The following is an 18769-nucleotide window of genomic DNA, read 5'->3' as shown; positions in this document are numbered from 1 at the left end:
ATCACAGCATCAAGTAAAAGAACACCTGCGTTCGTTTTACTGACTGTTTATCAAAACAAAACAAAAAAACGGAAATCAATGTTCCTTTCCTTCGCTGAACGTTTTCTCCGACTGAGCGAAACCATTGACAGCTACAGCGTCCAGATTTACAGCAAATCCAAAGTGCACTTCAGCAGAACACTTTGGGTTATTTAACGCTGCCTGGAGGACACGGCTGCGGTTAAACTGTTTATATGGAGGTTTAGGACAGTGCAGAAGCAGGAGATGGCGGGTCGCAGAACTACGCCACGGCGCCAAATTAATTTAAACGAGAACGGACGCTGTACATCCTTCAGCCGGGGCGTAGCATTAACGGGAAAACAACTAAAGCGTGTCCGCGCTAACGCTCAAATGCTTCAACCTTCTGCTCTTCTTCTCATTTTATTTCTCCTGAAAATCAGTTAGAACATAGCTAGCGTTGGTATGCTTTTTTTTGAACAGCAGGGAATCAGAAATGCGGAATGTGTGTAAAGTTTCCGAGCTCGTAACTCAGAGTGTCATTAAAGCGGTTGGGACAGTGTCGCTAATGGAAAGCCCCTAGACGGACGACGCCGTTCGAACCAGTCGTCATGGCGAGTTTGCGGGATTTAAACATGGCCCTGCTGCTGGAATCCGGTCCTGTAAAAGTGCTATTAGTGCGAGGTTTTTAGGTGCAATAGAAGCTCACGGGTTACTAGCAAGGACATCGCACATCATTTTTATACGTCCTTTTACAGTGAATTCCAACAGGATTACAGTCTGGATAGCTTCTGGTTTTCTTTCACATTGTTCAAGTAACCTCCAAACACCGTTTCCCTTCAGATGCCGCGGCTCTTCAACATGGCCGCCCTGGATTAAAAACGTGTTCCTGTGGACATGACCACAGAGTAAAAGGATTTCTGTGAAGTATACGCTCACCTTTTATATCTTACTACTGATGATCATGTCCTGCTCAGACCTTTTCTGAACATGTCTTGCGTGATCAGACCACACCTCCACATTGTCTCGTCCAATCACGACACGGATTAGTTCAGGACACACAGTAATGCCAGGGGCATCACAGCCCACCTTCTTAAAATGTTACTGTGCTACTGGGAAAACAGGAATTATTGTTGCTTCTTCCAACTCAAGTTTCACGTCTTATTAGGGACATTCTGGACACACAATCTGTCCGTTCCGGTCGCCGTGGTTACTGAGTCGTCCATCACCGAGGTTCTGCTTCCGGTTTGTGTTTTGGTGTTCATCTGTGTTTATATCACTGTGTTCCAGTCAGATGGAGTTTAGCTGATCATTCAGTTAGAAAGAGAGAGAGAGACGTGTTTGTGTGTGTGTGTGTGTGTGTGTGTGTGTGTGTGTGTGTGTGTGTGTGTGTGTGTGTGCTTGTTCTCTGTACTACTGTGTCGTTTAGTGATCTTGACATCTAATTTGCCAGAACTCTCAACGTGCCATCCATTTCATTTACAGCATGATGTGTGTGTGTGTGTGTGTGTGTGTGTGTGTGTGTGTGTGTGTGTGTGTGTGTGTTTTATTAGCCACAGGTGAAGTGAGAATATTGACAATCACAATTACACACACAGATTGTAGGACACACAATGTGAGAGCCTGAACACATACACACACAAACACACACTCGCACACACAGTTACCTTTTTTAATTCTGATTCTTTGTGTGTGTGTGTGTGTGTGTGTGTGTGTGTGTGTGTGTGTGTGTGTGTGTAACATCTGCAAGGACTATTTGTCTCCCATCTATTTTTATAAAAGCTGCAGTTTATTTGCTATTGTGGCTGGTAGTTTGTTTAACTGTATATATATTTACACGCACACACACACACACACACACACACACACACACACACACACACACACACACACACACACAGACTGATGTGTATTTAATTGTTGCAGTGCTAATTTGCACTGAGATCATTAACTGGAGAAATGTGAACTTGTCAATAAAGGTTTCCCTCATATACACACACACACACAAACACACAGACTAGTGTGTGTGTGTGTGTGTGTGTGTGTGTGTGTGTGTGTGTGTGTGTGTGTATCCAGCTGTGCATTGTTATGTGTGAAGATTCAAGTGTGAATTAAACATGAATTCATCATGCACATACACATTAAGTGTGTGTGTGTGTGTGTGTGTGTGTGTGTGTGTGTGTGTGTGTGTGTGTGTTAAACCATCTGGATTTACACTAATAAAGCATTTAAAGATAATGAAAGCAGTGTTGGTGTAAATTGATTATGCGAGTGTGCAATTTTAAAGCTCTACACAGCTGAGTGCAAAAGTTTACGCACCCTAGGGCATGTTACCTTCCTGTTTTCTTCTCATTTCCGTTTTTCTTCTTATTTCCTGTTTTCCTCCATCTCAGTAATGTGTTTTACTCCCTGTTGTGTTGAAGACGAGATCCAAACATGTTCTCGTTAGTGTTTTTTTATAGTGTCTCAACGTTTCTTCATTCTCAGAGTCTCAGAGCTCCATCTTTCTCCACCTCCTTCTCCAGTGTGTGCTGAATTTATTTATATATTTATTTCTTCTGTCCTAAAGCTAACTAACCATCCAGCAGAAGCGATTAGGAAGCTGAAGAGCCTCCAGCTGGGCGTTTAGTGTGCACTCTAATCCAGAAGATCAGTGTAGCCTCCAGTAAAAAACCCCTCACATTACACACTGTCTGTGAAGGATCCACGCTGAGAGGAGCGATCTCAAACCTGTAGAATTCATAGATTAAAGAAAACCTTGAGGTTTTTTCCCTCCTTGTTTCAGTCATGTCATTGAGGATCTGATCTAGAGTTCTCAAGCTTCTCAGCATGCAGGTGGATTTCAGTTCCAGCAGTGCAGCGAGTGTCCTCACGCTTTTTATTTCGATTTTTGGTACTTTACATACTTTACAGAACCTACAGCCAGGTTACTCCACTGACCCCAGTGTTGATGTGATCATGTTTTATTTCCCTCAAGATAAAAGCCTGTTAGGGAGGAAATTATTATATTACATGAATTAAAGTTTGTGTTTTGAACATCCCATTCCATATTTACTCCTCATTTGCTCTTATAATAGTCTCCACTCTTTTGGGAAGATGTTCCACTAGATTTTGTGGAGATTTGTGTGAGATTCATTCAGCCACAAGGGTTTTAGAAAAGTCAGATCCTGATGTAGGTGATGTGAGGAGGCCTGGAGTAAAGTCAGAGTTCACATTCATTTATTTTCAGTAGGGTTGAGGTCAGAGCTCTATCGCAGAAGATCTTTCACTCTGTAAAGCAGATCTTCTCAGAGTTTGCTTTGTGGACAGGGATCATAGTGATGTTCTGGCTTTGTGCACATGGGTATTGTCATGCTGGAACATGTTTGGAACTCCTAGTTCAAGTGAAGGGAATATTTTATGTTTCCACATCCCAAGGCACGATATAAAACTGTGTGAATAGAACTTATGGGGAAGAACCACATATGACTGGGAAGGTCAGGTGTCCAAATACTTTTGCCCATACGATGCATTAGTACAGCAGAGTAATCATACAGTAGTACAGAGGAATGTAATGATTGTTTAATGATGTTTCAGGGTTTTAGTATGAAGCTGAGTTTGAACACATCTGCTGACTCAGCTTTTGTGTGTTTTTGCTGGCTGCTGTCCACGGTGCTGAAGTGCTAGAATTCCCCTGAGCTCTGACACATATTCAAGATCCTTCTGTCTCTTTCATTCTTTCTCTCTCTTTTATTTATTAATTTTATTTTATTTTTACATTGCAGTCTGATCTGGTGTAACAGCAAGACTCGGACAGCAGATCAGACTGTAACCAGAAGGACACGATAGTGTTAATGGGATCGTTCTGATTTGGTTGTCATGTAATCCAAATGCATCTGAGAGCGGCAGTGGATGCAAATGCAGGGTAAACCAGTATAAACTGGTAAACAAAAAAGGTCAAGTAAAGTCAACCCACGTAGGTTTTATTGTCATTTCATCCATATACATTACAGTACACCATGAAATGAAAGGTTTCCCAGCACAAGGTGCTTCAGCAAACAATATAAATCAACAAAAGGAACACAGAACTACACAGAACTCAAAATTAACAACACAACATGCACATGTGCAACATTTATTAGTTTAAAGAAAAAAAGACAACACAAGATGCAGTTGCTCTGACCAGTCTGAATCTTTTAAATGGACGAAACAAGACAAAATGGACAGAAAGGTGTCTAAAAACATCCAGATAATGATCAAACATGGACGTTGAAACAGCTGAATAGACACACGAACGCAGGGACCAATGGCGAGACAGAAACGAAACCACATGAATAAGACATCAGTGATGAGACAGAGTGGAGCACATGATCATAGAAACATGGAACATCTACAAGCATTGATGTGAGCAGGGATAATTTCTGACGATGGTTTGGTTTCTATAGTAAAGTCTAATACACAGGGACTCGTACAGAAAATGTTCTCAGAGATATACTTTAATCTTTGTATAAATCTAAACCAATTTTCGATATCATTGAAAATGTTCCTAAAACAGATAAGAAAAGAAATTCGTTTCTTTACTCATTGATCATGTAAACAACACGTCTGTAGGTACGGACAGAAACAGACTGTGTAACTCTCTGAGAATAAACTGCATCAGTGTGGTAAAGGAATCACACCACCTCAAAATGGATCATTTCAATATCACTCAGAGTCGTCAGTATTCTGCAATGTTATCCAGATGTTTTTAAACTTTGATATGGAGTCACATCATACACACTTAAAAAAACTGCTCATTTACAAAAAAAATCCCTTTATTCTATTTTTCTTTGGTTTTCCCCAGTCTCGTTGGTTTCGCAGTGTTTTCACATTCTGGAGGTGTTTATTTGATCTGGAACAAAGTGTTATATAGTGTGTGTGTGTGTGTGTGTGTGTGTGTGTGGGCACGTAGATTAATCTGTCAGTCATTGAAATAAACATTAGAGATAAGTACATGCTCATTTCCGCTCGTCTCGTCCTCAAACAAGGACACCGTTTTTTATAAATGTGTTTATGTTTTGGGATGGTGTAATATAGTCCACTCTGGCGCCCCCATCTGGATGCCCTGCCCAGTGACGCTGGTTATTTCTGTTTAATAATATGTGTAATGACGATTGTATGAGCAGCTCTTTCTCTCTCTGTACCGAGTGAATAGAGATGTGGTCTTCAGACACGCAGACTCGCGTGAAAGCTGGTGCTCAGCGTTCGGATGATGTTTGTTGTGAGCAAACAGCAGTTATGTATTAATGGAGTGCAGGAGATGATCCAGTGACATCAGGATTGAGCAGAGCTTGTTTGGGAGAGATGTTTAGAGCCAGCGTTGTCCTGATGCTGGATTAGGATTAGATTTGCTTGTTTTCAAACATGCTTGTAATGGTGATGTCATTTTTTTTTCTGTAGATCTTCTGGTCCAGACCAGACAGACTCTTGCAAATACCAACACACTCACCAACACACTCATGCAAATACCAACACACTCGCGCAAATACCAACACACTCAATAACATTTACATTTCAATTTGTGGCATTTAGCAGATGCCCGTGTCCAGACCGACGTACAAAAGTGCTTTAAGTCTCCAGCAATGAATAAATCTACACTGATACACTGGATTACAAACCTAATATAAATCAGACTACAACCTGGAAATTGCTAATTTAACTTTTTCAGGGAGAAGAAGGTCTTCAACCATTGCTTGAAGATAGTCAGGGACTCCGCTGTTCGGACATCTAGGGGAAGTTCATTCCACCACCTCAGTGCCAGAACAGAGAAGAGCCTTGAAGTGTACTTACCTCTCATTCTGAGAGAAGGAGGTACCAGTCGAGCAGTGCTGGAGGATCTCAGACAGTGGGGTGGTGTGGGAGAACTTGGGCAGGTTGAACACAAGTCGTACAGCTGTGTTTTGGATCATTTGCAGTGGATGAATAGCGTTCAGGGGAAGACCTGCCAGCAGAGACCTGCAGTAGTTCAGTCTCGAAATCAAAAGAAACTGAACAAGCACCTGCCTGTGCTTGTGTGGGCAGAAACGGTCGAATCCTTCGGATGTTGTAGAAAAGAAACCAACAAGAACAAGACACATTACAACATGTGGGGAGAAGAACAGTTGCTTGTCCATAGTTTCCCCCAAGATTATGAGCAGTGGCTGAAGGGGAGAGCAGGAGTCATGAAGAGATATTCGGAGATCTTGACAACACACTCACCAACAGACACACACACACACACACACACACACACACACACACACACACACACACACACACAACACACCAACACACCAACACACTTACACACACACCAACACACACACCAACACACTCACCAACAAACTCACACAAATACCAACACACACACCAACACACTCACCAACACATTTACACAAATACCAACACACACACCGACACACTCACCGACACACTCACACAAATACTAACACACACCAACACACTCATGCAAAACCAACACACACACATTTAATTTCCAGTATGCAAAACTATACAAAAAAAGAGAAGTTGAAGGGGTGACAGTCTCTAATGTCAAGAAATCATATAAAAGCCCATTAAGTGCACACACACACACACACACACACACACACACACACACACACACACACACACACACAGATTAACACACAAAAACAGTTTCCTTTAGAAAATATAGTACAGCTGCTGCTCTCTGTCTCTCTCTCTGGAGGCCTTCATATACTTGTTCTGCCTAACAACAGTGTGTGTGTGTGTGTGTGTGTGTGTGTGTGTGTGTGTGTGTGTGTGTGTGTGATGGACTCTGACACATCTCACCATTCTTCCGTCTTCTGTCCATCTTTCATTCAGTGGGACACTTTCTTCACCTCTTGTCTCCTTGTCTCTCAATGTTTGTCTCTCTTTCATTTCATTCCAGTTGGAAAGAAAATCTCTCTCTCTCTCTCTCTCTCTCTCTCTCTCTCTCTCTCTCTTTGAGTCACTGCTTCAACCTTTCTCTCTCTCTTAAATTAGAATGAACTAAACTGAAATAAATATCTCAATCTATCTCTCCGTTTTTCTCTCTGTCTGTCTCACTTTCAGTCTTTCTGTTCTTCCTCTCCTTTTCCTCTGTCTTCCTATGTGTCTCTGTTTTTTCTTTTGTCTCTATCTCCTGTTCTCTTCTGTTTTATTTTCATCTTTATCTTGATTTGTTTTCTTCTCTTATTTTCTTTACTTTCACTCCTCTCCATCCCCTGCTTTTTCTGCTGTCCCCTGTCATTTTCTCATTTTATTCTCTCAGTTTCCTTCTTTATTCTGCGCCATGTTTCTTTTTTGTTTGCGTTCTTGTCTAGATTGATCTTTTGTCATTCTCTCTCTCTCTCTCTCTCTCTCTCTCTCTCTCTCTCTCTCTCTCTCTCTCTCTCACTTCCTTTAAAACCATTTCACGTTTGTTGGCTCTTGTTTTTCTCGTTGTTTTTGTGTCCTTAATTCGTGTTAGTTGTTCTTTATTTCTCATCTCTCTTTTCTACATCGTCCATCTTTTTTCTCAGAGCATTTCTTTTGTTCTATTTGTTGTTATTGTTGCTGTTGGTGGTGTTAATGTTGATGTTGCTGTTGTTGGTGTGATGTTGGTCATGATATTGTTGTTGGTGTGGATGATGATGTTGTTGGTGTTGATGTTGTTGGTGTTGTTGGTGGTTTGATGATGTTATTGTGTTAGTCTTGATGGTTTGTTGTTGGTGTTGTCTCGGTGTGTGTGTGTGTGTGTGTGTGTGAGAGAGAGAGAGACAGTGAGCATTGTTGTCAATCAATGTTGTAATTGTGTTGCTTTATTCTGTACTGTTGTGCCTCAGAAAAGTCAAATAATTGCCAATTTACAATTCCCACCGTTATTGTAGAAGAAATGCTATCTTATGGGGTGTACAGGTGTGTGTGTGTGTGTGTGTGTGTGTGTGTGTGTGTGTGTGTGTGTGTGTGTGAGAATGCTCTGACCTTGAGGAAAGTACTTTTTGGGTCTGTGTATGTTTTTTTGGAGCCTCAATGGAGTCTAAAGCATTATTATTATTTTCTACGGTCAGGTGACTTTGCACTCAGAGCACACACATACACACACACACACACACACACACACACACACACACACACACACACAGCCACATAAGCACACGCTATATAAAAGGAAACAAATTGCCTTTTTTAGTTCATATACTTGGGAAATGCCAAACGTAATAGAAAAAAAAGTGTATACATACAGGTATGAGTTTTGTGTTTGTGTGTATGTGTGTGTGTGTGTGCGTGCACGTGTGTGTGTGAGAGAGAAGAAAGAGAGAGAGAGAGAGAGAGAGAGAGAGAGAGAGAGAGAGAGAGAGAGAGAAAGGTGTGAAGCTTTGTGCAAAACAAAAGTAAAGTGTTTTCAACTATTGTGAGAAATTAAGCCTCCAACAAATCTGACAGTGGAGATACAGACCATCGATTTCACACACACACACACACACACACACACACACACACACACACACACACACACACACACACACAATCGTTCCAGAAATCTCAAGTTCTGCCAGATGAGGGGATTCTTGACTGATGACAGTAAACTGTTATTATTTTTCTGAAGCCTACAGAAAGTCAAAGCACTGACTCTGATAACGAGACTGACTCTGATAATGGAACTGATCCAGATAACGAGACTGACTTCAATAACGAGACTGACACTGATAACGAGACTGACTCTGATAACAAGACTTTGATAACGAGACTGACTCTCATAATGGAACTGATCCAGATAACGAGACTGACTCTAATAACGAGACTGACACTGATAACGAGACTGATTTAGATATTGTGACTGATTCAGATAACGAGACTGACTCAGATAACGAGACTGACTCTGATAGCGGGTCTGATCCAGATAATGAGACTGACTCTGATAGCGGGTCTGATCCAGATAATGAGACTGACTCAGATAAAGAAACTGACACAGATAATGAGACTGACTCAGATAAAGAAACTGACACAGATAATGAGACTGACACAGATAATGAGACTGACTCAGATAAAGAAACTGACACAGATAATGAGACTGACACAGATAATGAGACTGACTCAGATAATAAGACTTACTTAGATAAAGAGACGTGCTCTGATAATTTGAGTGACTAAAAATGATGCTGATAATGAGATTAACTCTGATATTTAGACTCACTGTAAAAACTAAACTGCCTCAAATAAGGCTGACTCTGATAACAACACTGACTCTGACTTTGAATAACAAGACTGCCTCTAAAAATGAGACTGCCCTCGCTAACAAGATTTACTTGAATAATGGGATCGACTTTTTAATCATTAGACCGACTCTGAATATGAGACTAACACTAATTATTAGACTGACTCTGAAAATGAGACAGACTTTAATAAAAAGACTGACTCTGGATCCTGGACTGCCTCTGAGCTCAGCACTGATAATGGCTCAGTGAGGACAGTTTGAATTAATGGCTCTCAGCAGTGAAAAACCCTCAGATATCTGATCTCAGCAGGAAGAGGGTTTATTTAGCCTCTGTCTCTGTCTCTCTCTCCTTCTCTCCCCCTCTCTCCCCCTCTCTCTCTGTACCAAAGCTGGTGTTTAGACTGTTCACTGATCTCATACCTCCCACAGAGGGTGTTTGGGTCCAGCTGCTCCTGATCCTGCACACTTACAGAACATTCCCACAATTTAACAGCAAACACCAAACTTGTGTTTCAACCTCCAATCCACAAGAACACGGAGTGGATCCATGTTCAACTGAGCTGTTACTATAGGAACAATAACATATAGGTGAGATTTCTGTGTAAGTGATGCAGTGAAATGTTTCCACTTTGAAGGAAATATTTTTCAGCGTTTTGTAACAGGGAGTAAAACGAGTGGAAACAATTAAACTTGAGTCTATAAATAAAACCTCTGAGTGTTTTTTTCTTCTACATGTTCCCACAGCTCCTCCACTCTGAACTCCTCCATCACTTCACAAAAATGTGCTTTCACTCAGCACAGCTTCTATACTTAGACAAGAGAAAGTGCTAGCTGAGCAACTTTCTCACTCTCTATACCTCTTTACAAATCTACTCCTCTAACTCCCTCCCCAAACTTCTCTACTCCTCTAACTCCCTCCCCAACCCTCTCTACTCCTCTAACTCCATCCCCAACCCTCTACTCCTCTAACTCCTCCCCAACCCTCTCTCTCTCCTCTAACTCCCTCCCCAACCCTCTCTACTCCTCTAACTCCCTACTTAACCTCTCTACACCTCTAACTCCTCCCCAACCCTCTACTCCTCTAACTCCCTACTTAACCTCTCTACACCTCTAACTCCCTCCCCAAACCTCTCTACTCCTCTAACTCCCTCCCCAACCCTTTCTACTCCCCTAACTCCATCCCTAACCTCTCTACTCTTCTAACTCCTCCCCAACCCTCTCTACTCTTCTAACTCCTCCCCAACCTCTCTACTCCTCTAACTCCTCCCTAACCCTCTCTCTCTAACTCCCTCCCTAACCCTCTCTACTCCTCTAACTCCCTCCCCAACCTCTCTCCTCTAACTCCCTCCTAACCCTCTCTACTCCCCTAACTCCATCCCTAACCTCTCTACTCTCTAACTCCCTCCCCAACCCTCTCTACTCCTCTAACTCCATCCCCAACCCTCTCTCTCCTCTAACTCCTCCCCAACCCTCTCTACTCCTCTAACTCCCTCCCCAACCCTCTCTACCTCTAACTCCCTACTTAACCCTCTCTACACCTCTAACTCCTCCCCAAACCTCTCTACTCCTCTAACTCCCTACTTAACCCTCTCTACCTCTAACTCCTCCCCAAACCTCTCTACTCCTCTAACTCCTCCCCAACCCTCTCTACTCCCCTAACTCCATCCCCAACCCTCTCTACTCTTCTAACTCCTCCCCAACCCTCTCTACTCTTCTAACTCCCTCCCCAACCTCTCTACTCCTCTAACTCCTCCCCAACCCTCTCTACTCCTCTAACTCCCTCCCTAACCCTCTCTACTCCTCTAACTCCTCCCCAACCCTCTCTACTCCTCTAACTCCCTCCCCAACCCTCTCTACTCCTCTAACTCCCTACTTAACCCTCTCTACACCTCTAACTCCCTCCCCAACCCTCTCTGCTCCTCTAACTCCCTACTTAACCCTCTCTACCTCTAACTCCCTCCCCAAACCTCTCTACTCCTCTAACTCCTCCCCAACCCTCTCTACTCCTCTAACTCCATCCCTAACCTCTCTACTCTCTAACTCCTCCCCAACCCTCTCTACTCCTCTAACTCCCTCCCCAACCCTCTCTACTCCTCTAACTCCCTCCCCAACCCTCTCTACTCCTCTAACTCCCTCCCCAACCCTCTCTACTCCCCTAACTCCTCCCCAAACCTCTCTACTCCTCTAACTCCTCCCCAAACCTCTCTACTCCTCTAACTCCCTCCCCAACCCTCTCTACTCCTCTAACTCCCTCCCCAACCCTCTCTACTCTTCTAACTCCCTCCCCAACCCTCTCTACTCTCTAACTCCTCCCCAACCCTCTCTACTCCTCTAACTCCCTCCCTAACCTCTCTACTCCTCTAACTCCCTCCCTAACCCTCTCTACTCCTCTAACTCCCTCCCCAACCCTCTCTACTCCTCTAACTCCTCCCCAACCCTCTCTACTCCTCTAACTCCCTCCCCACCGCTCTCTACTCCTTTAACTCCATCCCCAACCTCTCTACTCCTCTAACTCTCCCCAACCCTCTCTACTCCTCTAACTCCCTCCACAACCATCTACCCCTCTATCTCTCTTCCAATGCTTCATTCCTCTATATTCCTCTTACCACACAGTTCTACCCCTTCATCCTTCTTTCCAACCTCCAGTCTTCCACAATCTCACTTCCCATACTTCTCAACCCCTTTATCCCTCTTTCCACTTCCACACCTCTAAATCCATCCTCATACCTTTCAACATCCTCAATCCATTTTCCACACCTCTCTACCCCTCTATCCCTCTTTTCACACTTTTTACCCCTCTATCCCTCTGCCCAACTCTCCATTCCTCTCTATTCCTCTTACCACATATTTCTACCCCGTCAACCCTCTTTCCAACCCTTAAATCTCTCATCCTATGACTCTCTACCCATTTATCCCTCATTCCCCACCTTTCTACCCCCTTTAACAGCCGTCTTACACCTTTTAACCTTCTCTAACCCCCTCTCCCACAACACTCTACCTCTTATAAGTTTCTCCACACTCTTTCTCTAACTTTCTCCACACACCATCTTCTTTTCTGTCACTGTTCACTGCGGTTCTGCCTGCAAGAGATTTTATTATTTCAAAGTCATCACCTCCTCCCTCTCTCTATCCTTTTTCACTCACTCTCCACCTCTCTCCACAAGCAGTCCCGGTGTCTCGCACCGCTCATATGAAAGGGAGATGCAAATTTCTCTTGTTTGTTAGAGGGCAAATATTGTCATGTTGGAATTGTACTTTTGCTTGCTCAGACGTTTCGCTTTAGCTCTGATGGACTGCTTACATAAGCGCTTAGAGCTCGGCTGATATCCCAAACGCCGCCGTATTTCACACACTGTGATGTGCACGTCTGCTGTAAGTGGAAACTGCTGCACTTTTTCCATCGTCCTAATTGACATAAATCTGAAATATGAATGATTACTAAGAGGTCACAGTGCATCTGCTGCGTCCACTCTAGCTCAATTCACTTATGTAACACCAGCAGTGTGTGTGTGTGTGCGTGTGTGTGTGTGGGATGTGGGACCAGTCTTCATGCCATTTGAAATTCTGGGCTAGTTCTGGGAACACAGTGAACTGAAACAGTGGATATAAAGTGCTGTATTTCTGTGCAGTTCAGTCGTTATGTATACGCGCTCAGGTCCTGACATTAAAGCTGACATTTTGATTTTGAACATTTCGGACCTCACACTTATTGTTTTATCCCAAAGCTCTCATGATGCAGGAGAGCAGAGCTCAGGTTTCTGTGTTATACGAGGAACTTCCTCCAGTAATACTGAAGTGTTGTAACTTATACAGCTGTAATATATTATCATTTATACTGTAATTATCTCTTCTCTTCTCTTCTATTCTCTTTTTAATCTATTGTAATAGTTTTATTTTCATCACTTCTTGGTGTTATCATCTCTTTCTCTGATACGTCTCCGTTTCCTCTCTCGCCGTGAGCGGTAATAATGTTAATGGCGTGTGACGTGTTTTGACACATGTTCAGTTTTTAATCCTGAGATCATGTCAAACTTAAAAGCTTAAAAATGAAACTATAAAAGGTTTTGGGTTCAGTCAGAGTCTTGTGTCTGGGATCATTAAAACATAAAAGTTTTTTTACGGCATTAAAACCTAACTAATGAAAGATTTATTTTTATTTTTAGTTGCAGGAGGATTTCTTCTGTAGTGCCAAAAAAATGAAATAAAAATTCTATGCAAATGAAATAGATTTTTACTTCCTGTCTGGTTCTTCTCCGCTGTGTGTTTCTGTGGTCAGTAAGATTGACATGCTGTGTGTGTGTGTGTGTGTGTTGTCAGGGTGGAGCCCGGATGGCAGCGAGTGGTGCAGGTGGATTTGGAGATGGATGTAATAGTGGACTCGGTAGGCAGTGGGATCATCTCGTGGATGGTGGAGTATCCAGGCATCAGAGCGACGTCTGACGAAACGGAGACAAAAATCCACATCGTCCAGAGGGAGCTTGCCGGCATCGTCCCACTCGCCATGGTGAGCAGCTTCTCACACAAACACACACACGATACACCACTCACGTGCACTCAACCTAACGAGTTGATGTGAGAAGATCACAGAATATACATGTTAGCGTAATGACCATGAGAAAAGCCTCATCTGATGCTTCACATTTATGGCCCTTATCCAGAGCGACTTACACTTGAGAAGCTGAGGTTTGAGGGCCTTGCTCAAGGGCCCAGCTCCAGCAGCTTGGTGGTTCTGAGATTTGAGCTTATAACCATCAGATCCTGAGTTCAATGCTTTACTCACTGAGCTAACACCTCCATGTGCTTTCTATAAACATAGATAGATCAGTTTAAAAGAAGAATTTCATGAGTCTGGGATATAATTCATTTTATCAGATGTTTTGTTGATTCTGTCTCCAGTCTGATGTTGTTTGTGTGTGTGTGTGTGTGTGTGTGTGTGTGTGTGTGTGTGTGTGTGTGTGTATGTGATGAGTCAACAGTCTGAATCATCTTCATGTCTGTTACGAATAAAATATTTAAATACGCCGTTTTTAGTCTGTCGTTTGGATGAAATCCGAAGCGTACTGTATCTCAGTGCTCTTTACACAGCCTTATTCATCAACAGGCTCCATGAAGAAGAAGCAGAAGAAGAAAAAATAAACGGCTTGGTAGAAATCCAGTTAGGGGGATGTGAAGAAGGTCGGGACAGAAATATGAAGATGTATTACAGATTGAACTCAGAATACGACACAATAAATAGCAAAGAACCTCCGAGCATCTGCATGAGCAATGCTGTGGGCGTGTCCTATATATAGTTTACTTCTGGTCGCCATGGTTTCAACGATATCAGTCTAGTTCTAGTTGAAAAGGAGAAATAAAACGCCAGAGGAAATGATTGCGCTTTGCATTTAATTTTGCTCTCGCAGTCCAAGACTTAAGCCTGAAGGCTCGCTGTAGAGGAAGATAACAGTTATCTTAAAAATATATATCAAACATCTGTTATTTTTTTCGCAATCGAATGCACCACTCTGATTGGTGGATTGGTTTCTCAGTTCAGCCACGCCCATTTCTATTAGATTTTTTTTTATCCGTGTTTTCACCGAAGCGAGTCGACGCACTGCGGGAGTGTGTATGGGGTTAAAGTCAAGCATCAGCAGTGCTACAGTCATTACACACCACTCTGACTGAGGTTCTCTTTTTAAATGAAGGAAACCTCAGCGGGTGGTCCAGGTTTTAGTTTCTTTTTGAGCATCAAACACACTTCCACAGCAGATTAAAGACCGAGTATATAAGCAAAGACAGCTTTTAAAAATGCTCCACTGCCTTTAATTATTGAAGTATTTATTATTTTGTGGAGCTGTGTGAGATTCTCTACAGGTACGAGACCATAGACGTGTCAGATCAGGGCTCTGTGTAATGAACTGCAGGTATCAAACATTCACTCGAGGTATTTCGTGTCACATTTCTACACTGAAGTATTTTAACCAAAATTCTCTCGTCGGAATCACATTATTATGGAATTTATTACAGTGTGACTGGCAAGGTTTGGTATGTTGTGCATTGGATTTACTTGATCATATGGGGAAGTGGTACATGAGTGATTAGGGCTCTGAGTTACGGGTTCAGAGTTTCACTGTTATGTACATGTGACAAATTAAAAGACCCCTAATTAAATCTAATCATATTTGTAACCAATTTCAAATTTTTTTGCATCAAATGTAGTCATATAGGTGCTGAAATTAAATCATATTGTTGCTGAATTGAATCATATTGGTGCTGAATTGAATCATATTGGTGCTGAATTGAATCATATTGGTGCTGAACTGAATCATATTGTTGCTGAATTGAATCATATTGGTGCTGAACTGAATCATATTGTTGCTGAATTGAATCATATTGGTGCTGAATTGAATCATATTGTTGCTGAATTGAATCATATTGTCGCTGAATTTAGTAGCAGCTCAAATCGTATTGTACTGTTGCATTATAAATCTGTATTGTCTCACATTCAATCATATTGATAACGTGTTGTTAAGCAGCATACGCTTTTGGCTGATTGTCGATTATGTGTGTGTACATGCTGCTACAGATGAGTTTGTTTGTGACTCTGGCGGTGAACACCGTGGTAGCAGCACTGTAAGGGTTCAGGCTGTGCTACAGATTGTTTTGGTTCATCGTAGCTTCTGTATCTTTTAGGAAACTTCCAGCACGTTACACCGCCACTGGAAACACAAAAAAAGAGTGATCTTCTACTACTACTACACACACTACTACACACACTAACACACTCTTCACACTACACAGAACATGCTGAACTGGGAAAAAAAACACTTTTCATCTATATACAAGAATTTATCCAAATACAAACGATTCTTAAAATCAGTCCATGTACTTGGTGCAAAAACATCGATGGATGACTGGTGTCCAGAGTGTGTGATGTAGCTCAGTGTGTGTGTGTGTGTGTGTGTGTGTGTGTGTGTGTGTGTGTGTGGGTAATATTCTCTTTAATTGGCTGCCTAATGGAGAGATCAATGTGAATATTGGATGTGGAATGAGGATTGATGAGGAGTGAGATATTAACGCTATTTGAACAGACATGAGCATGTGTCATTATTAAACCGCAGCCACGCGCCTCCCTGTACCACGCTTCAGTCCTCCAGTCAGCCGAATGTCAGAAATTAATCACCTGCTCGTGTCTACACACACACACACACACACACACACACACTCACATTTTCCAAACTTGAGAATGTATTGTTGTTGTTGTTGTTGTTGTTTCTAACAACGTGTTTTCTTGACACTTCCCATGATGCACTGCTCCATCGTCTGCCGTAACTCACGCAGCCGTGACTCTCGACACAGGTGCTCGAGGACCGCGTTACCCATGATGCACTGCTGTTGGGTGTTTGTGTACGTGTAATGCTTCTGCACTATGTTTAATTGAGATCGAGCGGTTTAAACACAGCTGCATATGGAGTGAGGGAAAGAAAAGAGAAAGAGACAGAGGAAAGATGGAGAGAGAGGGAGCGAGAAGAGAAGGAGAGAGAGAGGGAAAGAGAAAAAAGAGAGGAAGGAAAGGTCGAGAGAGAGGGAGCAAGAAAAGAAGGGAGAGAAAGCGTGAGGAAAATAGAGGGAAAGAAAAATAGAGGAAGGAAAGACGGAGAAAGGGAACAAGAAAAGTCGAAGAGAGAGCAAGTGAGGGGAGAGGGAAAGAGAAAAAGAGGGAGGAAAAATAGTGAGAGAGGTAGCGAGAAAAGTGGGAAAGAGAAAGAGCAGGAAAGAGAAAAGAAGGAGAGGGAGGAAAGATGGAGAGAATTAGAAAAAGAAAGAAAGAGAGCTGTTACTATAGAAACAATAACACATTAGAACAAGGGCATTTAATACACTAAACCTGCAATTTGCAGCTGCGCTACTGTGTGTGTGTGTGTGTGTGTGTGTGTGTGTGTGTGTGTGTGTGTGTGTGTGTGTGTGTGTGTGTGTGTGGTTAGGCAGTGTGATGCTTCCTGCCTCTGAGTGCAGCTCTTTTTTTTACTTTAGTGTAATGCTGTATGTGTGTGTGTGTGTGTGTGTGTGTGTGTGTGTGTGTGTGTGTGTGTGTGTGTGTGTGTGTGTTCATCTACACGTGTCAGTGTCACCATGTAGTGTGTGTTCATGCTCAGCCTGACAGTGTGTGGTGTGAGACCAGTGTAAAGAGGACAGTGAAGTGCAGTGTACTGACAATGTGCAGCTTATAAAGGCTCTGCAGCCACACACACACACACACACACACACACACACACACATATATATATATATATATATATATATATATATATATATATATATATATATATACACACACACATGCTTAGGTGTGTAGTAGGTTTAGATAATCACAGAGTGCACAGAGAATCAAAGAGAGAGTAAAACAGAGAAATAGACAGAGAGATAGATGGATGAACAGATAAATTAATCTACAACATTCCATGTTCAATAATGCAAGAGGTGTTAGATTGAAGGATGTGGCGCCCTCACTGAAACAATAAGAAGTATTGGTGCTTGGACCTCGAGTCTGCATGGTGTCTGCATGGTAGCTGTATAGTGCCAGCGTGGCGTCTGCGTGGCGTCTGCGTGATGAGAATATTGAACGTTTCTCCTAATAGAAACTCAGGAACATCACGTGTTTTCGTTTTTTTCTTGCTGTGACTCGGTGAGTTAATTAAAGCTTTAAACAGTCAGCGGTGCGAACAGACGCCGAGGCAGAACCCAACGTCTTCGTTACGCCGTGTTTACGTTAACACGTTAGGCAGAACCAGATGTTCCTGCGCTTTTTAAACGCAGCCGTGACAGGAAACTGGTCGAGCGCCAGCAGCTAACCCAAAGCTCAACAGTAAACGTTCCCTGGAGCGCTTCCTCCTCGTGGCATCTGGCGTCGCGCTGGAGAAGTGGAAACACGAGGAGATGCAGACGTGGAGAAGCAGCTGGTGATCTGTAATTAATATAAAACAATCAGAGAGGATCCGGGTCATGTGACACCATCAGTCATAAGTTTCGAAGGAAAACTCCACCCTGAACTGCTTTCGTTCAGCCTCTGTAGCTGCCGTTAAGAGGCACCCACAGAGGCAGCAGTGTAAAAGGCACCCACAGAGGCAGCAGGGTAAAAGTCAGCCACAGAGGCAGCAGGGTAAAAGGCAGCCACAGAGGCAGCAGGGTAAAAGGCAGCCACAGTGGCAGCAGGGTAAAACTCAGCCACAGAGGCAGCAGGGTAAAAGGCAGCCACAGAGGCAGCAGGGTAAAAGGCAGCCACAGTGGCAGCAGGGTAAAACTCAGCCACAGAGGCAGCAGGGTAAAAGGCAGCCACAGTGGCAGCAGGGTAAAACTCAGCCACAGAGGCAGCAGGGTAAAAGGCAGCCACAGTGGCAGCAGGGTAAAACTCAGCCACAGAGGCAGCAGGGTAAAAGGCAGCCACAGAGGCAGCAGGGTAAAAGTCAGCCACAGAGGCAGCAGGGTAAAAGGCAGCCACAGAGGCAGCAGGGTAAAAGTCAGCCACAGAGGCAGCAGGGTAAAAGGCAGCCACAGAGGCAGCAGGGTAAAAGGCAGCCACAGTGGCAGCAGGGT

At 43.0% G+C, this 18769-nt stretch overlaps 1 protein-coding gene across 1 annotated transcript in view; it reads left to right on the top strand.

Moving 5' to 3' along the window:
- Positions 1-18769, top strand: part of si:dkeyp-14d3.1 (transmembrane protein 132C) — a 163867-nt gene that overhangs the window by 105021 nt on the left and 40077 nt on the right. Inside the window, exon 4 of the mRNA XM_046871716.1 lies at positions 13514-13700. Within this exon, the coding sequence (XP_046727672.1) occupies positions 13514-13700 (187 nt within the window). The remainder of the gene's footprint in view (positions 1-13513; positions 13701-18769) is intronic.

Source organism: Silurus meridionalis, chromosome 17 (assembly GCF_014805685.1).
Source record: "Silurus meridionalis isolate SWU-2019-XX chromosome 17, ASM1480568v1, whole genome shotgun sequence".
NCBI classification, from domain to species: domain Eukaryota; kingdom Metazoa; phylum Chordata; class Actinopteri; order Siluriformes; family Siluridae; genus Silurus; species Silurus meridionalis.
This window is presented reverse-complemented; position numbering and strand designations above follow the sequence as displayed.